Raw genomic sequence first — 26,706 nt, 5'->3', positions numbered from 1 at the left:
TAATCAGCCGTCTGTGAACATATCACACTGAATGTTGTAAGATTGCCGAACGATTTTGCCCTGCGATGGGAGAAATTCTTTAGGTTTCCCGAAATTTGTCTCAGACGGCAGAATCGTGGCCAAAATCATACAGGTGAAACTCGAAAAATTAGAATATCGTGCAAAAGTTCATTAATTTCAGTAATTCAACTTAAAAGGTGAAACTAATATATTATATAGACTCATTACAAGCAAAGTAAGATATTTCAAGCCTTTATTTGATATAATTTTGATGATTATGGCTTACAGCTTATGAAAACCCCAAATTCAGAATCTCAGAAAATTAGAATATTGTGAAAAGGTTCAGTATTGTAGGCTCAAAGTGTCACACTCTAATCAGCTCAACACCTGCAAAGGGTTCCTGAGCCTTTAAATGGTCTCTCAGTCTGGTTCAGTTGAATTCACAATCATGGGGAAGACTGCTGACCTGACAGTTGTGCAGAAAACCATCATTGACACCCTCCACAAGGAGGGAAAGCCTCAAAAGGTAATTGCAAAAGAAGTTGGATGTTCTCAAAGTGCTGTATCAAAGCACATTAATAGAAAGTTAAGTGGAAGGGAAAAGTGTGGAAGAAAAAGGTGCACAAGCAGCAGGGATGACCGTAGCCTGGAGAGGATTGTCAGGAAAAGGCCATTCAAATGTGTGGGGAGCTTCACAAGGAGTGGACTGAGGCTGGAGTTACTGCATCAAGAGCCACCACACACAGACGGGTCCTGGACATGGGCTTCAAATGTCAAACGTCTTACCTGGGCTAAAGAAAAAAAGAACTGGTCTGTTGCTCAGTGGTCCAAAGTCCTCTTTTCAGATGAGAGCAAATTTTGTATCTCATTTGGAAACCAAGGTCCCAGAGTCTGGAGGAAGAATGGAGAGGCACACAATCCAAGATGCTTGAAGTCCAGTGTGAAGTTTCCACAGTCTGTGTTGGTTTGGGGAGCCATGTCATCGGCTGGTGTTGGTCCACTGTGCTTTATTAAGTCCAGAGTCAACGCAGCCGTCTACCGGGACATTTTAGAGCACTTCATGCTTCCTTCAGCAGACAAGCTTTATGGAGATGCTGACTTCATTTTCCAGCAGGACTTGGCACCTGCCCACACTGCCAAAAGTACCAAAACCTGGTTCAGTGACCATGGTATTACTGTGCTTGATTGGCCAGCAAACTCGCCTGACCTGAACCCCATAGAGAATCTATGGGGCATTGCCAAGAGAAAGATGAGAGACATGAGACCAAACAATGCAGAAGAGCTGAAGGCCGCTATTGAAGCATCTTGGTCTTCCATAACATCTCAGCATTGCCACAGGCTGATAGCATCCATGCCACGCCGCATTGAGGCAGTAATTAATGCAAAAGGGGCCCAAACCAAATACTGAGTACATATGCATGATTATACTTTTCAGAGGGCCGACATTTCTGTATTTAAAATCCTTTTTTTTTTATTGATTTCATGCAATATTCTAATTTTCTGAGATTCTGAATTTGGGGTTTTCATAAGCTGTAAGCCATAATCATCAAAATTATATCAAATAAAGGCTTGAAATATCTTACTTTGCTTGTAATGAGTCTACATAATATATTAGTTTCACCTTTTAAGTTGAATTACTGAAATTAATGAACTTTTGCACGATATTCAAATTTTTCGAGTTTCACCTGTACAGTGTGCACCGGGCTTTAGTTAGAACGTACAATGTGATACCTTTGCCAGACATCATAATTTAGATGCCTGTATTTTTTCTAAACAACCTGACATGTAAACACTTCAATTTACAATTAAATGGTTATAAATAAATTATAGTATTACCAGACTTTGTGAAAAAAAGAAGCTGCCTCTCCACAAATTTTCACTTTATTTTGCTCCGCTTCACTGAAATCAAATCCAAATGTCTGAAATGCATTTTGTGAATTGGCATGTTAAGATTTGTATAGATTCACATGGCAACCTTTAATTATTTGCAGGCATCACAGTTATAGACGAGAATAAATAAATTAAAATGATCAGAAATATAATGCTGTTATCAGCTGCATTATAATCTTGTTTAGTATTAACAACGCTGTTGCAAAGACCAGAATATCTAGTCTTTGGCAAATGTTGTCTTTTGGATGCTGGTGTTGCTACCAGGCTTCTTAATAATCTTAAAGGGATAGATCACCCAAAAATGTAAGTTCTCTCATTATTTACTCATTCTCATGTCATCACAGATGTGTATGACTTTCTTTCTTTTGAAGAACACAAAGATTTTTAGATGAATGTTTCAGCTCTTTAGGTCCACACAATGCAAGTGAATGGTGGTGAGAACTTTAAAGCTCCAAAAGCACATAAAGGCAAAAAGTAATCCATAAGACTCCAGTGGTTAAATCCATATCTTCAGAAGCAATATGATAGGTGTTGGTAAGAAACAGTTAAATATTTAAGTTATTTTTTACTGTAAATCTCGACCTTTGACAACGTGGATGTGAAAGTAAAGGTGGAGATTTATAGTAACACACCTATCATATCACTTCTGAAGATATGGACCACTGTCATGTGAATTACTTTTAAGCTACCCTTATGTGCTTTTTGGACCTTCAGATTTCTGGCCACCATTCACTTGCCAATGCACAATGGACCTATAGTGCTGAAATATTGTTCTAAAATCCTTGTTTGTGTTCTGCAGAAGAAATAAAGTCATACACATATGAGATGACATGAGGGTGAGTAAATTATGAGATAATTTTCATTTTTGGGTGAACTATCCCTTTAGCCAGCAAGAAGAATATCTTGTTCAACCAACTTCACTAGAAAGACCATGCTGGTTGACCAGCTTTATTGGCTTAATTTTGTTGGCCCACCAGTTAGACCAATCCCAGACCAGCACAAACCAGCATGGAAATTCAGCTGGTCTTTTCAGTAGGGAAACATTTCATGCCTGGTCCATATCAAACATGCCTTCAGCATAAAAACACTTGAATTAGGATCCATCGCTCCCTCCGTCAGATTAACTCCCTTCATTGCGCATGCATCTGCCTTTTAACCCTCTAACAGACTTTGATCTGCTGCTCTGGTTTGCTGTTCTTGGTTTCCCCCTTTCTCTGTCCATCTCTCTGCACTGGATCAAGGAAAGGGCATAATGGGGCCTCCAAGTTTGGCTTCTTTCTGCTTGTTGTGTGTGGCAATGATCTTCTTTAAAATGGCTTTCTGAAAATGACTGCTATTCTGTGTCCTCACAGGCCAATGAGAAAGAGGATAATCGCATGAAAAATGTCCCTGTGCCAGTATACTGCCGCCCTCTGGTGGAGAATGACCCCAACAGGAAGGTAACAGATGAACACAACTTGAGTAGTAACACAGGATTACTGGTTTTGATTTTTTTAAGGTTATGAATTTTGCTTTTTGCATAGCTGTGGTGTGCAGCTGGTGTGGATCTGACTGGTTGGAACACAGCCAATCAGGAGACCGCAGGTGTAAAGCCGTCCAATGGCTCTGATCCGTTGACTGTTGAGGATGAAGACAGAGACAACAAGAGTGAGCAGAGTTCTCCAGAGAAAAAGAAGGTAATCAGCTATAATAATAACAACACAAATACAGAGTAAACCAAATACCAAAAGTTTTTTGAGGAAATGTTTAAATGTTCATACATAAAGAGTAAACAGAAAGACAATTTATGGGCTAAAGCACATAACTGGTAATCAGAAGGTTGCTGGTTCGATCCCCACAGCCACCACCATTGTGTCCTTGAGCAAGGCACTCAACTCCAGGTTGCTCCGGGGGAATTGTCCCTGTAATAAGTGCACTGTAAGCTTTGGATAAAAGTGTCTGACAAATGCATACAATGTAAATATGTTTTACATTTTACTGCCATTACTCCATCTTTCGCTCAGTAAAAATGCTTAAAAGTGATTTTTGAGTATCACAATTATTTTCTGGTATGTATGCACACACTGCAAATGTAATTTTTATATATTGATGCCTCAACAATATATCAATAAAATAACATGCTGATCAATATCGATATATTGATTTCTTTTTATGACATCCCTAATGATTATACAGTATGTTTAAATTGCATCCCAACATTAATATGTCCCCCTCTTCCAGCCTAAGGAGCTGCATGAGACCGACTCCATGAGCAGCCGTGTTTGGATATTGACCAGCACTCATTCAGCCAGTAAAGTGGTCATCATTGATGCAAACCAGCCCTGCTCACTGGTCGACCAGTTTAACGTATGCAATGCCCATGTGCTCTGCATCTCCAGTGTTCCAGGTCAGTACAGGCCTGGTTCCAGATCAAAATCACTGAGGGTGCTTCTGAAAATTATGGGGGTGCTCTGTATAAAGTGGAGATATATCGTATTACACATTTATTTTAAAGATGAAAGAGTTAAAATGCTACTAAATCAATGTAAAGAAAATATTTTAAATGTACAAACATGTATTGCTTATGGTCTGCAATTGAGAGTGCTCTAATATTGATTTGAGGGTGCTTAGCACCCTCAAGAACCCCCGTAGAACCAGGCATGGGTAAGTATAACAATATATGAAGTGGCTTTGAATATACAGTAAATACATTTAAAATAATTATGAATTAATCAGCAACAATTAACAATGATGAACGTTGCCACAGATGCTGTTGGTTTTAAATAGAATTTTCTGATGGAGGATACCTGTACCTGGCACATTGTTCATTCCATATAAACACAAGCCTATACAGAAAATTCCAATGTTGCAGACTTATAAATGTTGCATAATTATCAATTGCATTAACAGTGCATGTTTGTCTGTTTATGTAGCGGCCAGTGAGAGTGATTACCCAGCAGGTGAGATCTTTCTGGAGCAGCAGAGTGGTGATGGAGCTTCAGAGGAGAAGGGTGGAGTGGAGGGCATGTTGGCAGGGATCACAATTGTGGGCTGCGCCACCAACTGCAGTGTAGTACGCAGCAACTGTTCCTCCCGCACTGATACACCTGTGCAGGACCGAAGTCATGGTTAGCAAACTGATCTGTGCAGAAGCGTTTTTGAAAATCCCAGAATCAACTGTGAAGATGAATAGGAATCATTGAGAATACACATTCACTGCACTCTTGGTTCTAGTAATCTTTCATCGCATGATAAATAATGCTTCTATATTTGAAACTGATTGGATTGATCATGATTTTATATGTCTGTCTGTGGATAGCTCCTACAGCTCCAGTTTGTAGAAGCTTGGCAGTTTCACAGTCTGCTGAAGAAGCGACAGAAGCCATTGAGGTGTCAGAGGAGGCGGAGCAAAGTGAAAACGCAGACAGTGCCCTCAGATCGTTTACTGAACATGTCTTTACAGACAACACACATAGGTACCTCACGCATACACTATATAAAACCACAGAAAACTGGTGTAAATATACTGTTGAGTTCCTGTTTTACTTAAATAATTAGTTTGATACTGGTTTAGTACTAACTTTTTTCATTGGTTGAAAAATGAGGCCACTCACCAGCCTTTAAGTCATCATGCGAGGGGTCAGTGGTTGTAGTAGTATTCCTCTTTAAATTTCCTTTGAGCTTGTGAATGTGTTGTTTTAGATATGTTTTGACCTAAGTTTTCCAATTATGCAGGCCAGGGGTTGGCAACCTATGGCACATGTGCCAATGCTGAGAGGGGTAATCACTGTCACGCCAGCAACAGCGAGAGGAGTAGAATATTTTATACTGCACCTGCATTCCAATCTACATCTTGATGTAAACCTTCCTCATGATCGCGCAGCATGTTTTCATGAGCTGAATAGGAGGTTAAACAAAAAAATGTAATGTGATGAGACCGCAGTATCCCCAACAGACTTGTGCAGCACATGCAATCCATTCGCGCATCACAAGCCAGCAGCACTTCACTTTCGGGTAATCGTGCGAGTAAATGCGCCCACTTTGCTTCGGTCAGGCTGCGCAGATGACAGCATGCATTCCGTGTTTGTTTTTGCTTTCAGAACAACATGGATGTAATAAGGAAAACACCACTATTAATCCTTGAGATTTCTAACCCAGCATACAGGTGCACCCTTCATAGTCACACTAAAAATGATATTAAACGATTCAAAGAGAAAACCTAAACCCACATCTTGTGGTACAAAAAATACGTTTTAAGATTTTGCAGGTGTTGCATATTCAAATACATCGTCAACCCCCACTGCTGAGCCAATTATGTAAAAGTAAACGCACCAAGCAGTACTGGCTTCGCATTCTTCGCTTTCCCCTCGTGTCTCGTAGTTGGAACATGTTTTTAGCTGGTCAGTTAATACTTAACTTTGCAATACTTTAACCTCAGAGAAGGTGATTATGCTTGTTTTCCTTTCAAGAAACCTGTGTTAGATGATGTCGTCAAAAACGGTTCAATTTTTGGCTGTACTTTATAAAATGTTAAGACATCCTTGACTAGCAGTTTTATTCAACTATTGTTTGTGTGTCTGCCTTTCAGGTCAGGTCGTGGAAATTCATTTGTTGAAACATGGAAAACGTCATATAAAATATATAGCTAAATTCAAATTACACTTCAAATGAAACAAAAAAGCTATTTTAATAATGAAGTGGGGAAATAAAATGTTTATAAAAACCTACCCGAATCGAAACATTTACTGTCTGCAGCCTCATTTGCTGTGAAGTATCTATTACAGGTGGAAAATTACCAATAAAAATGACGATTATAAAGACAATTATAAATGTAAACATAATAATAATAATTGAAATAAAAAAATAAAAAACATTACCTCAAGAAAGTTCAACACAACCTACGTCATTTCTATTTGCATAAAATGGCTACAACAGTTTGTTTAATTCACTTAGTCTGTGTTTATACAAATGGTGTATGCCTAATAAATTCCCTTGTGTTCCCCAAATAATGCTGCCCAATAATTTCCGTCTATCCACTTTAAACTGGGATTGGAGAAGGTATTTTAACATCAAAAACATTGCACATTTCACCTTTAAACGGTCCATTTTGTTTTGATGTGTGCAACTGTGAAACATCAGTGAGGCAGGTGTACCCAAGGAGCAAGTGACGTCAGCGCCAACAGACTCAGAGGAGGCAGGAGATGACAGTTCAGGAACAAGTGCTGCACCCACCATGTGGCTGGGAGCCCAGAACGGCTGGTAGGCATCATAGTTGCCCCCCCCCCATCTCACTTATCAGTACAGAAAACATTCCATTATCACATCCCATTGTAAAGTCATATTTCCTTGACACCATTACTGTGACACCGAGCTCTCACACACAGACAAAAATTAAAAAAAAAACTCATTTGTCATTTGTCAAATCAAAAAGTCATTTGTCTTTAAATTTCCTTCACAGGCTTTATGTCCATTCTGCAGTGTTAAACTGGAAGAAATGCCTCCATTCCATCAAACTCAAAGACTCAATACTGAGTTTGGTGTAAGTAGAATCAGAATGATATGTCAAATGTTATAAAATGACTGATTAAAAATAGCAGGTGTAATACAGATTGGAAAGAACCGTAATAATATATCTTTCAATTCATAAAATTTGTATTGTGCAATGTGTCAGAGCAGCTTTACAATCCCCCATGTTCATCTCTGTCACTTTCAGGCACGTGAAAGGGAGGGTTTTGGTCGCATTAGCTGATGGCACTCTTGCAATCTTTCATAGAGCTGAAGGTTTGCCTAGTCTCATTACAACCAAACTGTAATTTATTGAGGACTTGTGTGTAAATATTATTAGGATAGGATGACACTAATGGAATCACACTTTTTATTTATTTTTTGCTCTCTGTGTTTGTGTGTGAAATGTTCACACAGATGGACAATGGGACCTATCAAACTATCATCTAATGGATCTGGGTCGACCCCACCACTCCATTCGATGTATGGCTGTGGTGCATGATAAAGTGTGGTGTGGTAACAAGAACAAGATCCATGTCATCCAGCCTAAGAGCATGCAGATTGAGGTGAGACTCACACTGACCATTATATCAAGTTTTATCCCAGGTCAGACTAATATCTATTTATTTCCTCATTATAACCATTATTTTAAGATGACAGTGGTTTATTTCATTCTATCTTTCTTTAGCCTGATTTCTCTCTTTTCTATCTTCCCTCACCAAATATCACTCTGTAAGTCTTTTTTTTTGCTCTTGGGACTTTTTGTCTCTGCGTCATATAGAAATCATTTGATGCTCACCCACGCAAGGAGAGCCAGGTGAGGCAGCTGGCGTGGATCGGTGATGGCGTCTGGGTTTCAATTCGATTGGATTCCACGCTCCGCTTGTACCATGCGCTCACACACCAACATCTACAAGATGTGGACATTGAGCCGTACGTCAGCAAGATGCTAGGTAGGACAATGACAATAACACTAGGGACTCATCCAAGTGTAGAGTGGTGACCTAGTTAGGTGTTAGTTTAGTAGTGGTTAGCTTTCTTGGCTAAGTAACTAAGCATAGCTTGGCAAGTGTTGTGTATTTCAACCATTGATGTTATTCTTAATGAGATTAGTCCATTTTATTTTAAGTTGCTTTGGTAAGAAAATGACTGCTAAAAACACAGGTAATGCAAACGTTAGACCCTAAAAAGCTAATAAAAATTATCCAAATCAGTGCACTAAAATAAAAATAAAAAATTAGTTTGAAAGATGTAAATAAGTTGTTAATTACTTTATTCATTGATTAATGGCAGCATGTTGCCTATTTTATAAAAATGTAAAAGTTTTACCTATCTGTTGTCTTGTTTATGATTGACAGGTACAGGAAAGCTGGGGTTCTCTTTTGTCAGGATAACTGCCCTGCTGATTGGAGGAAACCGGTTGTGGGTGGGAACTGGAAATGGTGTCATCATCTCTATTCCTCTGACTGAAAGTAAGTCTTTAGGGGTGTGTGGTATGCACACACACTCCACACACACCTAGAAGTAAACAATGTAAAGTGTAGTCTCTATCCAGAGAACTATTTCAAAGTATTTCAGAGACATAACTATGACAAGAATAAACAAAATGGAAACAAGAATGTACAGATTTGTTTGGCAAACTTCAATAGGATAGTTCACCCAAAAACAAAAGTTCTGTCATTTACTAACCCTCTTGTTGTTCAAATCCTGAATTACTTTCTTACATGTTAAGCAGATTGACAGTCTCAGTCACCATTCATTTTCAATGTATGGAAATCAAATGCAATGACATTGAACGGTTACGTTAAGGTATGTTCCAAGCCATTTTCGGTTCTTGCAAAACTCTTTTTTTTTCAAGGCACAATGTCATAAACGTTGGGTGTGTCTGAAGCAGATAATTGAAGCTGATGGAAGTATTTGTAGTATTAGCTCCAGTAACATGGAATGATTTACTTAATACAATGAATCCTGACAGATGTAACATATCAAAATCTATTTTAAAGTATATCACATTCCAATATTACATCAAAAGATGGATCGAGACTGACCCTAGAACTGTCCCTGCGATCACTCCAGATCATAAACCTCTAGGCTACTGCAACCTTCCATAACTCTTTTAACTTCCCAACAACCCGTGTGCCCCCCTTTTCACATCTCTTGCTTTACTTCTCTATTTCTTATTGTCTATTGTAATGTTACCCTCATTTGCTTTGTCTCATGCTCTCTTGTCCTACCATGTTCCCTTTCCCGCTTCCTCCTCCCTGTAGCCGTAGTGCTTCATCGAGGTCAGCTCCTCGGACTGAGGGGTAAGTTTATAGCGTTACAACTGTAAATCTTATGTCACGTCACATTTCTGGTCATTTATGCCATCATTCACCAAAAAAAATGTTTCAGTGGTTTTAGTATGGCTTCATCGTGGTTGAACTTGAATTATCTCTTATCTTTGGCTTGACAAAGATCTTACTGTAAGGTCTGCTAAACCTTCAAAACCCAAGCTTATAACACTTTTTAAACTTTTAGGCTAGGCTTTGTAAAGCCAACATCAAAGTTTGTCTACAGATGTTATTAATCTAGGTGGTGTGGTCATAAATGCCATTATGTTTTTGTGTTGTATCTGTATGAATAGCTGTGGTGGGGTTGTAATATATCTTGCATGCTGTGAAAATCATATTTGTTTTTCTTTTGCAGCACCTGGCACATGTGTACCTTCACTAATCATAGGCAATACCTATACGTTTCTGTGATTGGACACTGAATTGTCTGATTGGTGTTTTCCATATGTTTGCAGCCAATAAGGTGTCACCAACGTCGTCAGGGGGTGTGATCCATGTATATGCGGATGACAGTAACTCTGAAAAGAGTAGCTTCATACCATACTGCTCCATGGCTCAGGCTCAGCTCTGTTTCCATGGACATCGAGACGCAGTCAAGTTCTTTGTGTCAGTGCCAGGTTAGTGTTAATTTTGAGTTCTCAAATTTTTAGTTTTAAAGGGGTAATATCATGAGAAGTTAAACTGTCCTTGTTCTTTTGAGATAATGAGTTCATTGTACTGTGAAGGCATAATACATTAACTTTCAAGTATTTTATAACAGATTAGACCCAACAGCAAACCTGCAGCTCGCAAGCATGTGCATTTCACATTCGAGGAGTGTTTACACTTTACATAGAAGGCTTAAAAAAATAGTTCACCCAAAAATGACATTTCTGACATAATATTACTCACCATTAGTGTAGTCAAAAATACCGGTACTTTGGTACCAAGTCGATACTAAAATTTTAAAAAGATGGTACCGGTTGTCAGGGGCACATTAACGCACTGACTTATTAGGGCTGAAGCCCAGGGGCCTGCAACTCCCATGGGGATCAGCAGGAAGAGCGTGTTTAAACACTTTCAGCGGGAGACGCGGTTGTTGACATGGTGACAGTCCGCAAGCATTAAAGGCTAACCTTCCAATACTGATCTGGTATCAAGTATTGTTGCATGTCACCAGAACTATTTTTTCTTCAGCTCATCGTGATGCACAGAAATGCTAAAATACACTAGCAGTCACAGACAGCGCTCACTCTTTCAGTCATAGCACTGGTTTAAAGAGGGAGCAGTACTTTGCAGAAAGTCTTAGCAATCGTTTAAAGAGGGAGCAGATAATGACAGAAAAACCACATCTGGAGTTATTCACACTAAGTAATGACAAGCCTAGACATGACATGTATTATAATGGGCTCATGTGACCATTTTAGCAGGTTTATTTAAATTCAGAGTTGTTAAAATATTGAAAATTATCTTTAATCCTCGTTAATAAATAATACCCTTATGAAAACTTTCCATGGATTTACTGTAGTAATATTGTATTAGTAACATTGTCTGTTGTAAACATGTCTTTGTTTTCCCCCTATTTGGCAGTAACAAATGTTTTGATACAATTAACCATGGTTTTACTATAGCATTATTATGGTAACTTGGTTTTAGTAAAAGTAACCCTATAATAATATCTATGGTTAATTATGAGGTTTTATATGTGGAAACATGGAAACTCCACAGATATTGAGAATCATTCACGTTGTATCAGATGACAATCAGAGCACCAGCCAACTGTAAAGTGCGTATTACATGTTGACTATATATTTATATAATTAAATCACAGCAATTGCACTTTAATTAAAAACAAAATTTTATTTATATTGCATTTAAAACAACAGAGTTTAACAAAGTGCTTCAAATACATAAGATTTTTTCAAATTATCAATTATCACAAACACCAGTAATCTACATCTACTTTACATGTATGCATTTATTAATAATAATAATAATAATAATAGGGGGGCCTGGGTAGCTCAGCGAGTATTGACGCTGACCACCACCCATGGAGTCATGATTTCGAATCCAGGATGTGCGTGGTCGCTATAATGTGGTTCTTGCTCTCGGTGGGGTGCGTGGTGAGTTGTGTGTGGATGGCGCAGAGAATAGTGTGAGCCTCCACACGCGCTACATCTACGCGGTAACACGCTCAACAAGCCACATGATAAGATGCGTGGACTGACGTCTCAGGCATGGAGGCAACTGTGATTCGTCCTCCGCCACCCACATTGTGGCGAGTCACAATGCCACCACAAGAACTTTGACATTCCAAGGAAATTGTGCATTCCAGATTGGGGAAAAAATCAAACTACTCACCATCATGTTATTTAAACCTGTATGACTTTCTATCTTCTGCAGAAAACAAACGAAGATTTCTAGAAGAATATCTCAGCTCTGTAGATCCATAAATTGCAAGTGAATGGTGACCAGACCTTTGAAGCTCCAAAACAGTATAAACATAATCCATATGACTCAAGTAGTTAAATCTATATCTTCAGAAGCAATATGATAGGTGTGGGTGAGAAACAGATCAATTTTTAAGTTTCTTCACATTTTGATATTGATCTGTTTCTCACCCACACCTATCATATTGCTTCTGAAGATATGGATTTAATCACTGGAGTCGTATGGATTACTTTTATACTTTATGTGAGTTTTGGACACCATTCTGGTCACCATTCACTTGCATTGTATGGACCTACAGAGCTGAGATATCAGAGATATTCTTCTAAAAGTCTTTGTTCTGCAGAAGAATGTCAGTCATACACATCTGGGATGGCATGAGGATGAGTAAATGATAAAGAATTTTCATTTTTGGGTGAACTATACCTTTTAAAAGCAAACTTTGTTTTGGTGCCAAGAAATTAACTAACATTACAAGTGAACATTGGGGAAAAAGATTAAATAATTAAAAATATTTTACATCCAATTCTGTTAACTTCTAATTCTGTTAACTTCTATTTCTGTTAACTTCAAATATCTCATCTTCTTTCAGGAAATGTGTTGGCCACCCTGAATGGTAGTGTGCTGGACAGCCCATCAGAGCCGCAGGGGTCCTCTGCCATCCCAGCAGAAACAGAGGTACAGAGTCTTCTGAATGTGCTGGTGCTGAGCGGAGGAGAGGGTTATATCGACTTCCGAATTGGTGAGAAGCACTCACATTTCTCTCTCTTACACATCTTAACTGGCCTTCTATTCATTTACTAATTTTCTCTTTCCCAGGTGATGGCGAGGATGAGACAGAAGTAGATGGTGAAGCCCCTCAGATGAAGCCAGCATTGTCTAAAGCAGAGAAGAGTCATATCATTGTGTGGCAGGTGTCTTATGAGCCAGAGTGACCCATACAAACTCCTCCCGCTTGCCCTCTACCGCCCTATAACTCCGCCCAAATGAAACCTTATCTTTCTGTAACTATGCCCCAAAATCTGTACCTAAGCTATGTAACTACCACAGCCTTGTAATTACCCCTTTAAAAGTCCTATATTGCCCCCTTTAGCCTGTATTTTCTAATCATACATAACTTATCAGATCCTTCATATCACTTTGTAACTTTCCCCTTCCTACAAAAATACACAAACCTCCTGCATCTCATGATTGAATGATATTGAATTTCAGATGAAATACATGTAAACAACTTAAACCACTACCCAACTACGATCCTGAAAGAACTACCCAGTTTTTGCCAGATACTTGACAACCTTTACCTTTATGTTCCTCAGCACACAGCTCACTGAATGGTGACAGGAACTCATTGTGTAGGGTTTCAGAGAGAAGCAGCTGGTTGAACTGAACAATTTTGACAAAAACGACTAGTTCGTCCTGATTAGATGTGTATACACAGAATGTATGTAAACAGTATGTAAATACTGGAGTACTGTATGCACTGAAGAAAGCAAAGGAAAAAAATTTGTGAATAAGTGAGATAATCAAATAAAATGGTCAGAATTTGTTTTGATAATCTAGCACTACCCACAAGAGTGTTTTAATGTCATTTATCTCATACTTAAAAGTAAATAAGTATTAAAAAAACATTAAGATCATTGGATTCAAGAACAAAATCACTTTAACCAATTGCAGCTAGTAATTTTTCAATCTCAGTGAGATGTGTGCTGATTGGACCAGACAACCTCCCCTTTGAGATAATGCATGAGGTTGAGGCCTTATTTTGGCTGCCGGTTTGACAGATGGACGTCCCACCCAGTCGCCTTGTTTGTAAATCATCACTCTGTGTTCTCTTGTGTGGTTAAGGATTAAGTAATAAACATGTTTATGTGCTGAAGAATTCTCTGTCTTACACGTCATAGTAAGTGAACACTTTTAAAATTACAACACAAACCTTGAAAACAAGGAAAAGTTTAGAAAATATTTATTTGTAATATAAGGTGCCATTTGTTCGAGTTCCATCCAGAGGAAGACAAAACATGATATTCAAGTCAGTTTTTCACAGCACACTGGCCCTTTTTAATTTATTATTGCTTTTCTTTTGAGCTATGATAAAGAAATGTATCTGTCCCATAGTACATTAAAATGACCAGAAACATGCCCTATTCAAAGGTTTGAAAATTTAAACTATGTATTTCAAGTGTGTGTAAACAAGTAAAATAAGAAGAACTTTAAAGTAGTGCATTTAAGATCCCATAAGTGCATGATTTACCTATCCAAACTAGAGTACATGAATATCTGTAGGGATTAAATATATTTTCAAATAAACCCATACAACCCCCAAATAAAAAGCAAAAGAAAACATACAAGATAGCTTGACCAATAACTAGATTTCATGGAATCCATTACCTAATTCACAGTTTTATATAAAACTGTGAATTATTTTTGGTCTCTTGTAGCCGAGCAGAGTTTACAGGAGCATGAATCATACTGCCAGAGTTACATTCAGCCACAAAAGCTGCATGTTACAATGAGTTTAAAAGTGTGTGAACAAGATGGCTTTCAAGTATAGATCCAGTGCTGACTGCACTCATCCCAGCAGAACAGTTCATTTTGCTGGAACCACAGCAAGATCTCTCTCTGCGCACTTTCAACTGAATCACTGCCATGGATGACATTCCTGCACAACAAGTAAAACAGAACAATTGAAAAAGTGTTTAGAGCAGGGGTAAAGAACCTATGGAGTGGTAATCACTGGCACACCAGCAACGGCAAGAGGACAGACGAGAGTAGACTTTTAATTATATAAATTCCGTTCATGCATTCCAGTTTGCATCTTGATGTAATCCACATGATCACGAAGTGTGTTTTCATCACCTGAATGGGAGGCTAAACAAAAAGTTAAAATGTGACGAGACTGCAGTATCCCCTACTGACTCGCAGCGCGTGCAAGCCATTTATCCAAAGCGACTTACAGTGCAATTATTACAGGGACAATCCCCCCAGAGCAACATGGAGTTAAGTGCCTTGCTCAAGGACACAATGGTGGTGGCCGTGGGGTTAGAACCTGTGACCTTCTGATTACCAGCCCTGTGCTTTAGCCACTACACCACACCACATTACATCAAAACCTCATATAAATAAAATAGACTGCTCCGATCTCACTGTTGCTTGCGTGCAGTGATTACCCCTCTGTGATTTAGTAAAATGTAGTATGACATCATATCAGAAATATTTAAGATTCCACACAATTTCGTTATCAGTAGTCTAATCAAATAAGCAGATTTGTGACATTAACTATTGTAGCAATCCAACAACAATGTAAAATTCAAGTCACTTTCAGGAGGAATATCAAAACATTGTGCAACCTCGAGTTTAGCAGTCCACTAGTATAATGACCACTAAACTGTAATTTTGACCGTTGTCCCTGACAGCCAATTTACAACACTGCTAGTTTCTTGTCTCTCACAGCACTTCGCTGTCTCTTCAAACATAATCAACACATTTTAACTCCAATCAGTATTTCATGTCAATTTATTGATTATTTTTTTAGCTCAGCTTTGCATTGGTGTCCTCATCGCCCTGTCAGGGTTTATTTTGCAATAGTGACCGGCTGACTGTATATCACCCCTTACCTGTATTTAATCAAACATCACTTTAAATGTAGTTTTTACAATATTTGCCACACACACACTCACAAACCTGCCCACTTCCATGCAGTAGTCTCCTCTGATAGTCCCTGGGAGAGAGTCTGCTGGGTTTGTCTCTCCAAGCATCTTTCTGGAGGTCTTCACCACATCCAGCCCCTGCCATACCTAGTAAAACATGCAAAGGCACACACAAGTATTGGACTGCATGGCATACAGCTACAAGCCAAACATCACATCAGCATAAATGCAGAAATCTGGCAATTTTTGGGCCATAATGCAACAATGCTTTTGCAACATACCATTGCAACAATGGGTCCGGAGCTCATGTATTTGACCAAGCCATTGTAGAAAGGTTTCTCCCTCAGATCCCAGTAGTGCTGTCTGAGCTGCTCCTCAGATGCCTACACACAAATAAATAAAACTGTGTAAACAAATATATGCATAAAATCAACAACAACAACAACAACAATATTCCCAATGATTTTACCTAATTGTGTATTTTCTTTACTTGGGACTAAAGGAGAGGTATCTTTCTAGCCATCTGACATATTCCGTGTAAATATTTGTCATTCCCTCAGTGAAAGGCTTATTCAGTAGGAATACACAGAGCTGTTTTCGATGCTCTCACCTGCAGAAACTTCATGGCGACCAGTTTGAAGCCCTTGCGTTCAAAGCGGCGGATGATCTCGCCCACCAGTCTGCGCTGAACACCGTCTGGCTTCACGGCAATGAACGTGCGCTCGTTCACACCAGTCCATCCTGGCATAAACATACAATAAAATTATTTAATCATTTACTCACCCAAATTTACTTTTTTTGCGTTATGATCTACTTTTAAATGACCATCTCATTAAGATCTACCAACTAAAAAAAAAAGCACAGTTTTGTTTATAAAAAAATAAAATTAAAAAAAAGCTTGTTGGGACTACTGCATTTATACGGAAGAGGATTAGGGCCAAGCAATAATAAAAAAAAATTAAGCCATCTCGAGATTAAAGTCATTATAATGCGAGATTAAACTCGTTAAATTTCGAGAAAAAAGTCGAAATACAATCTTGAGAATAAACTCATTAAATATCGAGATTAAAGTCATTATAATACGAGATTAAACTCGTTAAATTTAAGCTCGCATTATAATGACTTTATTCTCGAGATGGTTTTATTTTTTTATTATTGCTTGGCCCTAATCCTCTTCCATAAATGCCTACATTGGAATTCATCTTCTAATTAATAAAAAGATATAATAAATGTTCAATGTTGATATCATTCAGTTTTAACACTAAACCCAAAACACCTACAGCACAATATAAACAATAGCCAGGGCATTTACCTCATTCTGATGATTTGCACGGAATTTAATCCGACAGTTTTGTACAATCCCGGCATTAGCTGCTGGTAGCTAGCCTTATGTCAAAAACTGCTAGCTTCGCAATTTCATGCTCTTTTCCAAGAAGCCCTTGGAAGGCGCGAACCTAGTTGTCATGGCAACTGAATAAACAAATCTCGCCTGGTCAAAATGTACTCGTCAAGTGCAAGTCAGAGAGAAACTAAATTATGGAAAAACATATTTATTTGTATTAAAATATAACGAAATACATTTAAATTTTGTGCGATCTACCAGCATTGCCTTTGCGATCGACTGGTAGATCGCGATCGATGTATTGGGCAGCCCTGCTCTAGACATCCCAGACGTGCATGACTTAATTTCTTCTGCAGAACACAAAGATTTTTAGATGAATATTTCAGCTCTGTAGGTCCATACAATGCAAGTGAATGGTGGCCAGAACTTTAAAGGTCCAAAAAAAGCATATAAAAGGCAGCATAAAAGTAATCCATGACTCCAGTGTTATATAATAGGTGTGGGTGAGAAAGATAAATATTTAAGTCCTTTTTTTACAGTCCACTTTCACATTCATATAGCCACCTACTAGGCAGGGAGAATTTATAGTAAAAAATATTGATCCGTTTTTACTCACACCTATCATATCACTTCTGAAGATATAGATATAACCACTGGAGTCTTATGGAGTACTTTTATGCTGCATTTATATGCTTTTTGTACATTTACAATTTTGTACCCATACAGATCTGAAATATTCTTCTAATAATCTTTGCTTGTGTTTCTATTTTGGGTGACCTATCCCAAAAATGCGCGTTGTGTGTGTGTTTATAGCAGTAGTTTGGCAAACATTAATTAATAAGCAAAATACACGGATTTAACCGTTACAAGTTTGCGTGTGTATGTAATAAAATGTTATATGAAATTATACAGTAATATCACTACAAATATATAGTATAATTTACGTAAAACTTTTTACAAATTGCAGAATCATAAACTAATAAATCCTAATAACAGATAAAGGAAATGCCCTTTTCATATCCTATTACCACCTAAACTATAATCCTACGCCACCGATCATCTGTTTAGGTTACAAAAATAACCGACGCCGACTGAGAACGAATGCCTAGCATTTAAAATATATTATTTTGTATTCCAATTAGAATTTCCCCATAAATCATGTAATTCTAAATAACATTGATTTAATCTCTGTCTGCTCGAGGTCCCTTCGCCATAGTGTCCAGTTCATGTGAGCTGAAGTTTGCTCGAAAGAGCTGCTGTTCTTCTACATACCAGATCTAACAATTCGCGCTTGTTTTGCCGCCAAATCCGTGTGTTCTCTTTGGTCGGACAGTGATCGTTTAGAACCCATTTTGAGTGCAGCCGTCTCGCGCAGTACAGCACACCAACTGGACAATCACGGGTAAGCATGGCGCAGGCAAACGTTCAAGAGCCAATCGCAGGACCGCAAACTGGCCGCACTATTAATAGGATCAAGACTACAATATAGCAAACAGCATGCATGCAAACGATACAATGTGTTCACGCATTTTAAATGATACATCTTTGGGGTTGGGAATAACCACAAATGCAATTCCGTAAACATAGTCATTAGTCTACTATGACCCACACATTTCTAGGAGGTAACCTACTTAGGAAAGACAAATTGCGTGACGTTAACGGGTGTGTTCAAGCGAAATGCTTAAATTAATACAAGTTGTTTTTACTTCGTATGCTTTAACCCTAATGCAGTGTCATCGAAAAGATAAGGGCATTACGTCCAAGACTAGCTCAGTGACTCATACAAGGTCTGGATATTCAGCCTAGCAAACAAGGACTTACTAGATGAGTCGCTGGAATGTTTGAGACATTCAATCCCTTTAATGTGAATGATCAAAAACGACTACAAATACGTATACGGCGAAACTTACCGGTCTTGAAAACGTTAGCTATTATCGTTAAGAAAAGTATTATCATCTTCGAACAGCAAGACACCCGAACTGTCTCAATACTTTTCAGGGGAGGGAGGGAGAAGCGCTAGAAATCTTCTACACCCTTAAACAGCTTCCGCGTGCGTAATGTTAAACTAGCGTGTTACGACAGTAAGTCACCGTCTGCGGGTACCATATAAACCAATGGGGAGAGCCGTAAACTGACATCGACCTGTCGCAAAATTTTGCGTGGCTTTTCTTATAAAACAGCGATTTTATAGTATTAAACTCCATACATGGTTCACTCCAAAAGTAGAAGAATAGTTGACAGGCTGTCAATTCATTAAGTGATGAGCTGTTCCCTCACAAAAGCAGTTTATTCAACGTCGGGAAGCATCTCCTCCATAAACATCCATTAAAAAAAAAGAACAGCCTCGCTTGTAATCTCCACCATGTAGCAGGGTTCTGGAAGCGTGCTCAATGAGTGTCGGTTGATGACATGCGTGTTCGTGTGACACACACTTAGGAAAGGCACGTGCACTACTAAAAACTATTTTTGTACGAATCTTAAGGAAACATTTCTGCTATCGCAAAATTGCGCTAATATTTAGAACCATATTTTGTTACATAAACCTAAAGCATAAATGAAAGGCACTACAACAATGATGTATAAATACTTGATAGTATTGCGTTATTTAAATACAAAATAGTTTTTCAAATGGGAATTGGGGGGTTAATTGTCGTGAAAATAATGTCACACTGCAAAAATAACAAAATACATTATATAAAATTCAATAAATTTTTTTTGGGGAGAGAAGACATGTTCTTGGCAGATTACAGTTCCCCATTTCACTAATAAAAAAGGGGATGTATTAAAAACAACTAAAAACCTATTTAAGATGTTTAAGATCCATTTGTAGTAAAAACTCTACAACTGATTGTGAACTTCTGTTAAATAACAATATAAGATTCAATTGTTGCACATAATGCAAATAACATCATTTTACGTTTAACTGACACAATGTAAATAATATTACACCGATATTTTGTCTCTTGACGAAAGGAAAACATAAAAATAAAAACACAGTCTCTCCAAAGAGGGTTATCCTTTTGGGTTAGGTCACCTGTCCTGCAGGAACCTCCAATTAGATCATCTCCCCATCATTAGCCACCAAATTCCAGGAAAATGGATGCAAACTAGACAATATTTTGTTCTCACAAAAATGCCATTAATTATAAACCAGTGCTTATTGCGAGTTGTACCTAATAAACAAGGAACAGGAGATCTCACATCTCTTCACCATGACCTTAGCATCAGACAGGTGTACCCTCCTTTTTCTTCTTCTCTTCCTGACTCCTAAAATACTCATTACTAAGCAGCACATCCCGGTTCAATGGAAGCGATGGCTCTGGAATAGTGCTCACATCCAAATCCTGCTGCTTTGCTTGGTGGGCCAGGATCACAGCGCACAGGAGGGGCAGGTATCTTGCATAATGGACAGAGGTCTCAGAGACGTGTTCACAGCGTTTAAAGACCTCTTCCTCATGTTTGGGCACCAGACGCCAGTCATGGTACATCACCTTATCCACCTCACATTCTGTGGTCTCCTCTTTACCTAGAGACACATCTATACATGTTTATTTAGACAATTTACAAGTAAAATTTATTTACAACAGAAACAAAAAAATGTCACAGATGTGACAGCAAATAACAGATTTGAACCATTGTAACCACTAGGTCCTAAACATTCGTAAAAGTTTTTTTAGTGATTTAAATCTGAACTACATTTTCCATGAATGTATGCATAACAGCACTGTCACAGTTCCTCCACTAGAGATCAGTATCTGAAGTGCAACTTAAAAAAATAAGCCTTACCTCTAAATGTAAGTAACGTCCCATGCTTTCCCATGGTCCATGTTCTGAGGATGGGCCAGGTGTTGAAAACTGTTGATACTAATTTTTGTCAGCAAAGTAAAGTTTATTCAAAATTGCTAGAAATTCTGATAGTCTTAGAAGCATCAGTAAGGCTGGGTAGAAAACATGCATGTCCAAGATGTCTTTTTAAGAGTGTTTCATCTGGAAAGCATCACATTCTAATTAACATCTAATAAACATCTTAAAAAGAGCAAATTTACATACGTTCTAAATTAAAAACGTCTCAAGGACATCTTCTGAATGTCCTTTGGAAATCAGAATCTTATAGACTGAAACAAGGTTCTTTGTTGGGTGGAAAGCTGGGACCCAATGAATAACCTACATCAATCTTTTATTAATGTGACTTTTCAGCCTAAACACAAGTTTGGCTTTTCAGCACGACTCAGGTTGGTCTTTACTCTGGTGTTCTCTTTATAGCTCTCTCCAGCATTTCTGCAATGAGACACAGCAGTTAATCGTCAAAAGTGCACTCAGGTGTGAACGTTACCGCTCTCTCTCTCTGGACAAATGCTCAACAACGCCCCCACCTCCACATACTCAGGCCAGGGAGCCATCCGGCCTGTCCCCTACTCTCCCTCATTTGGAAAGTCAGTAACAGCCGGAGGGTGAGAATGGCCCATTTCATGGCCAGACAATCCTTCTCAATGGTGCTGTGCTTAGTCTCAATCAGCGATAGCTTGCGAGTAATGTACAGCACCGGACACTCCTCCTCCACCACCTGCGAGAGCACCGCCCCAGCCCTGTCTGAAGCGTCTGTCTATAAAACATATGGGAGAGAGAAAATAGGTGCATGTAAAAGCAGCCAGATGCAAAGTGAAGCTTTGTAAACGCCTGTTGACCCCGCTCCGTCCACTGGACCGGGTCTGGAGCTCCCTTTCTAGTGAGATCAGTCAGCGGGCTGGTGACATTCAAATAATTAGGCACAACCCTTCTATAGTAGCCAGCAAGCCTCAGGAACTGTCTCACCACCTTTTTGGTCTTGAGCAGGTCGCTGTCACCACAGTCATATCAATTTGGGGACGCACCTGTTCGTGACCCAAGTGGAACTCCAGATACCGTACCACCACCAGTCCATTTGCTCACTTCTTGGAGCTTGCCGAGAGTCCCACTCATTGCAGCGAACTCAGAACAGCCCACAGATGCGGCATGTGCCACTGCCAATCGTTACTGTATATAATGATGTCATCCAAATTGGCAGCGGCGTAAGCAGCGTGGTCTGAGGTCCATAAACTGCTGAAACGTAGCCGGGGCCCCAAACAAACTGAACGGTAGTGTCATGAACTGGAGCGACCAGGCTGGACCAATCACTGTGGGACTCTTCTATTACTCCTATATCGAGTGTTGCATCTAATTCTTCCCAAAATACTTTTTTCTTGTGCTCAGGAAGTCGGTAGGGACGTCTACGTACCACTACCCTGGGCGTAGTCTCAATGTGGTGCTGAATGAGGTTTGTACTGTAATATTTTTAGTTAAGAAAACTTAACATAATGATTTTGTAAAAATACATTTAATTGATATTTTTTTTGTGAGGCCAGTAAACTTAAGGTTGACCCCTGGGTAAACTGAACTAAAAAAAAAAAAGAAATTCTCATCCTGCACTGAAAACAACAAATAAAGGATGCAGGTTCAAAGTACCATAAACAAAGAACCATGTATTATTATATAAATGTGATGATATGAGGAATCACATTTTTCTTCTATATGATCTATATTATATGATCTTTTGACATATAAAAGATCATTGTACTGTTAAAATATACTGTACGTTTCAGAACTCGAAACTTCCTCCTCACCACAAAAAGAGCATTTGTTGAAACCAAGCTACCAAAACCTCACTCTTTAATAATTCTCTCACTGTGGTAGGAATTTGCATCTGACAAGCCCTAACACATCAACGCCTACTTTAACTTTAATCACCGCCCTAGCCTGCCCAGTAGCAGTGAGATGGCAAGAAGAGAGCAGGTCAGTCGAGAGCAGAGAGTCAATCATAACAGTGGGCTTTTACTGTCAAGTCTTAAAAACAGCACCAAAACCGAGCATTAAAGGTGCACTCAGTAACTTTTGTCTTTTTGTCATCTTGGACTTACACTGACATGTAGCGGCTTGGATGAAGTATCATTTAAAATCAAAAGATTTCTGTTTCAGATGCCATTGTAGTAATTTAGTATTCAGTCAGCCATGATTACTTTAATCAATGGGAGAAAGTGTCAAATAACAGGACAGTTACTGAGATTAATCAGCTGGTCATGTCAATGCAACATGGCAGCCCCCATGTGTGGACCCTCTGCGTGTACAATAAAACAGCTTTTATAAGGTTACTGATATAACTGGAGTCTTCATCACATTTAGAGTGCTCATGATTTTATACACATCTTTAGGAGTTAACATTTTATAATGTGGAAAAAATGACTGAGTGCACCTTTAAGTAACATTTAAAAATAATAATGTCATGATCTCTTTAAGTCTTTATGAACCCCCTTTTTGATAAAAGTCTACTCCAAAACAAAACCTAACTGAAGTCCCAATGATGAAATAGCCCAGTTAGTTTTATCAACACAAATTAACTTTTCCAGCCAAAACGGAGAATCATTAATGGAATTAGTTAATGATACTAATTTGATTAAGTTCTTGCAAAGCCTGTCCATTGTTAGTAGAGAACAGAACTTAAGTACAGTTGTTGCTGACTACATTGACCTCTGATGCAGTGTTTCCCAACATTGTTTCTGCCACGGCACACTTTGTACGACTAAAAAATTCTAAGGCACACCACTATCCCATAGTTTATAGGCTAACCATTGTCAATATTTTTCCTTTTCAAGAACTTGTCCATGTTTTCTCTCCGTCTAAGTAGCGTGTTTACTTGTAATGTTTAAAATTCGGCTATGCAAAAATTTCTCAAAAATTAAAACTTCTATAATAAAAAAAATTCAAATAATAAAAACTTCTCATCGTTTCTCATCATTCAAAATTCCGTCATAATCTATTATTACCCGTCATTACAATTTTAATGATAAGACATTTAATAGCTTTTTTTAATCATGAATTTACAGGACGTGCGTATAGCACATTATGCATTTATTTATTTATGAAATGAACAACAGAAACCCCAAGGACATCAAGGCAGACTGATGCTGAGGCAATGTCATTCGATTTTGCGTCTTTGCCTCGGACAGACGACTTCTCGTGGCAGTTTTAATTTGGTTGTGGAGGCTGAACCCAGCGTCAAGCACCTCATCGCCCTCCACGTGACAAGAGTTGCAGAAAGCATCACAAAGGGGCGATTTTACGAGTTTGCCGTGTAAAAAAAGCGTGAGGTGTGCAAAATAAACATTGAAAACATGTATTTGGAAGAGATAAAAAAACTTGCAGTTGCTTTGATAGCAGAAACTAATAAAAGGACTCTTTTATGTTTAGGTCTAAGCGTTTTCTTGTTGAATTTAAATTAGTTTTATAATTGGGGTCTCTGATATTCGTAAACGATAAGGTAATATTTAATTAAAATAAATTACGAGACATTCAATGTCTCTTCACAAATTTGGACAGTTTTTAAATGTTTCTTGTTGCTTAGTACTCTCAAAAACATTATTGGTGAAGCAAAAACGTGTGTGTGAAAAACACTTTTGGGGTGTTTACTCACCCTCAGGTCATCCAAGATGTGTCTGAGTTTCTACATCAAAACAGAATTTAAGACTTTTAGAATTTCATTAAGGCCTCCTCCTCTAAACAATGCAAGTGAATGTACTCCATTTTTTGATGGTCCAAAATGCATATTTATGGTGCATCAAAATAATCCACACGACTCCAGTAAGCAAATAAAGTTCTTCTGAACGCAAAGGATTAATTATTTGACATTGACCTTACCAATGAGCTTACATCAGAGGTGTACAGAAGCAAACATTTGTAGTTATTTGTACTTTGTTTCTCAAAATAATTAATAGTTTGCGTTCAGAAGAACTTTATTTGGTGACTGGAGTCGTGTGGATTATTTTGATGCACCATAAATATGCATTTTGGACCATCAAAAAATGGAGTACATTCACTTGCATTGTTTAGAGGAGGCCTTAAAGGGGTCATATAATGGTACATGCACTTTTTCAAGTTGATTGTACTGAAATGTGTGTTGGCTGTGCCTGTACACAACCATCCTATTATGATAAAAATCCATCCAGTGTTTTTGTTTTAATCTCCTTATATATTTTCCCCTGCCTCAAATCGAGCCGTTCGACCGTGTGACGTCACACGGTCGGACGCTCCCAGGATTGTTGATTGACAGCAGTGTTTCAACACAGACCGCCCTCGCTCGTGAGCGAGCTGTCAATCATAGTCCGTCATCATTGTTGATACACTGGAGCAGAATGGCGCCTAAGCGATTGTGGTGTTCTGTTCTTCGGTGTAATAACGAACACAGCAGTCATTTTGATGTTCCTAAATCTGAACCGCTGAAGACGCAGTGGCTGAGTTTTGTTTACAATGGGAATATTCCCCACGAGCAACGTCAATGCGTTCATGTTTGCGCGAATTATTTTTCACCAGACTGCTTTATAAACGAGGGTCAGTATAAAGCTGGTTTTGCTAAGAAGCTGCTGCTGAAAAAGATTCGGTACCAACTATTTATATTCCCTCTGCACTTCCAGAAGAAGTAAGTGTAACGTTTTATTAACCTTTATATTAATCTTTGCAAATCGCTTGCACGCTTCACAATGAATGTGGCTAATGTTTACACTCAGGGTACATTACGGCATGTTTTCCATAACGTTACGACGTTCTCAATATAATTCATAATCCCACGTTTATAATGAACAACGCGTTATGGTTATTGTGTTATTAAAAACTGTGTACGGAGGGCGGGGTGACCAAAGCTCATTATCATTTAAAGTCATATGCACTGAAATGGCGTGCTGAAAACAGAGCTGTTTTTGAGCAGGTAAAATTAGTGTTTTCTTAAAATACTAATGAGAATTTTTAATAAAAGTATATTACAAAGTTTTCATTTAGACCCTAAAAATTCATATTAACTTGTACAAAAATGGCATTATATGACCCCTTTAATGAAATTCTAAAAGTCTTAAATTCTGTTTTGATGAAGAAAGAAACTCAGATGCATTTTGGATGGCCTGAGCAATTATCAGCAAATGTTCCTTTTTGTGTGAACCATTCCTTTAAAGGAATATTCTGGGTTCAATAAAAGTTAATCTCAATCGACAGCATTTATGGCATAATGTAGATTACCACCAAAAATTATTTAGACTCGTCCCTCCTTTTCTCAAAAAAAAAAAAAAAAAAAAGAAAAGAAAATCGAGGTTACAGTGAGGCACTTACAAGTGGAAGTGATTTGGGCCAATTTTTGGAGCGTTTAAAGACAGAAATATGAAGCTTATAATTTTATAAAAAGCACTTACATCATTTCTTCTGTTAAAACTCATGTATTATTTGAGCTGTAAAGTTGTTTAAATCATAATTTTAGGGTTTGGTGACATTACATCATGGCAACAAAATTGTAAAATTTGCTATAATTTTACACAGAAAAGGTTAGCAAGCGTTTTTATTTAACACTAAAATAATGTTAACACACATATTGTTTGCATCTTGTGACTAAACTTTTGAACAGTGAGTATTTTAATGTTTGAGGATTGACCCCATTCACTTCCATTATACGTGCCTCACCGTAACCCAGATTTTTAACCCATCCTGTTTTCTTTTTTAAAGAAAAGGAGGGACGAGTCAATATTAATTTTTT

At 38.2% G+C, this 26,706-nt stretch overlaps 2 protein-coding genes and 1 pseudogene across 15 annotated transcripts in view; 1 reads left to right on the top strand and 2 right to left on the bottom strand.

Moving 5' to 3' along the window:
• The window catches only part of mapk8ip3 (mitogen-activated protein kinase 8 interacting protein 3), a 56,392-nt gene extending 42,369 nt beyond the window's left edge, over window positions 1-14,023 (top strand). For 7 of the 13 annotated variants that reach the window (XM_052139120.1, XM_052139122.1, XM_052139123.1 and 4 more), the window contains 15 exons: window positions 3,243-3,329; window positions 3,414-3,566; window positions 4,111-4,276; window positions 4,803-4,997; window positions 5,189-5,345; window positions 7,009-7,128; window positions 7,328-7,408; window positions 7,583-7,650; window positions 7,792-7,940; window positions 8,156-8,327; window positions 8,733-8,846; window positions 9,642-9,680; window positions 10,163-10,324; window positions 12,727-12,876; window positions 12,954-14,021. In XM_052139120.1, the coding sequence (XP_051995080.1) occupies window positions 3,243-3,329; window positions 3,414-3,566; window positions 4,111-4,276; window positions 4,803-4,997; window positions 5,189-5,345; window positions 7,009-7,128; window positions 7,328-7,408; window positions 7,583-7,650; window positions 7,792-7,940; window positions 8,156-8,327; window positions 8,733-8,846; window positions 9,642-9,680; window positions 10,163-10,324; window positions 12,727-12,876; window positions 12,954-13,069 (1,929 nt within the window). In that variant the 3' untranslated portion in view covers window positions 13,070-14,021. Of the gene's footprint in view, window positions 1-3,242; window positions 3,330-3,413; window positions 3,567-4,110; window positions 4,277-4,802; window positions 4,998-5,188; window positions 5,346-7,008; window positions 7,129-7,327; window positions 7,409-7,582; window positions 7,651-7,791; window positions 7,941-8,155; window positions 8,328-8,732; window positions 8,847-9,641; window positions 9,681-10,162; window positions 10,325-12,726; window positions 12,877-12,953 lie in introns of all 13 variants that reach the window. The other 6 variants (XM_052139130.1, XM_052139126.1, XM_052139121.1 and 3 more) reach the window with 3 other exon arrangements.
• Window positions 14,024-14,101: 78 nt separating this feature from the next.
• LOC127652767 (nucleoside diphosphate kinase 3-like) lies at window positions 14,102-19,193 on the bottom strand. Of its 2 annotated transcripts, none has more exons than XM_052139133.1 (5): window positions 18,396-18,517; window positions 16,392-16,522; window positions 16,063-16,164; window positions 15,816-15,928; window positions 14,102-14,793 (listed from the first exon to the last, which is right to left on the bottom strand). In XM_052139133.1, the coding sequence occupies exons 1-5, from the start codon at window positions 18,472-18,474 to the stop codon at window positions 14,676-14,678; spliced, it is 543 nt and encodes a 180-aa protein (XP_051995093.1). In that variant the 5' UTR covers window positions 18,475-18,517; the 3' UTR covers window positions 14,102-14,675. The 2 variants fall into 2 exon arrangements, with proteins under 2 accessions (XP_051995093.1, XP_051995094.1); XM_052139134.1 differs by lacking the exon at window positions 18,396-18,517 and adding an exon at window positions 19,034-19,193 and having other exon boundaries at window positions 14,107-14,793.
• A 953-nt stretch (window positions 19,194-20,146) lies between these two features.
• On the bottom strand, window positions 20,147-22,082 carry LOC127652351 (28S ribosomal protein S34, mitochondrial-like; annotated as a pseudogene).
• Between the last annotated feature and the right edge of the window lie 4,624 nt (window positions 22,083-26,706).

The sequence above is a fragment of the Xyrauchen texanus genome, chromosome 12 (assembly GCF_025860055.1).
Source record: "Xyrauchen texanus isolate HMW12.3.18 chromosome 12, RBS_HiC_50CHRs, whole genome shotgun sequence".
Classification (NCBI taxonomy): domain Eukaryota; kingdom Metazoa; phylum Chordata; class Actinopteri; order Cypriniformes; family Catostomidae; genus Xyrauchen; species Xyrauchen texanus.
Note: the sequence above shows the minus strand (reverse complement) of the source record. Positions and strands in the feature narration are given on the sequence as shown.

Excerpts from the sequence above, each read along its gene's own strand:
- LOC127652767 (XM_052139133.1), bottom strand. The coding sequence starts at position 18,474 with ATGGGTTCTAAACGATCACTGTCCGACCAAAGAGAACACACGGATTTG. Across the intron at positions 16,523-18,395 it reads AGCGCGAATTGTTAGATCTG|GATGGACTGGTGTGAACGAG; the intron begins GTATGTAGAAGA and ends TGTTTATGCCAG. Across the intron at positions 15,929-16,062 it reads CCGGACCCATTGTTGCAATG|GTATGGCAGGGGCTGGATGT; the intron begins GTATGTTGCAAA and ends ATGTTTTACTAG.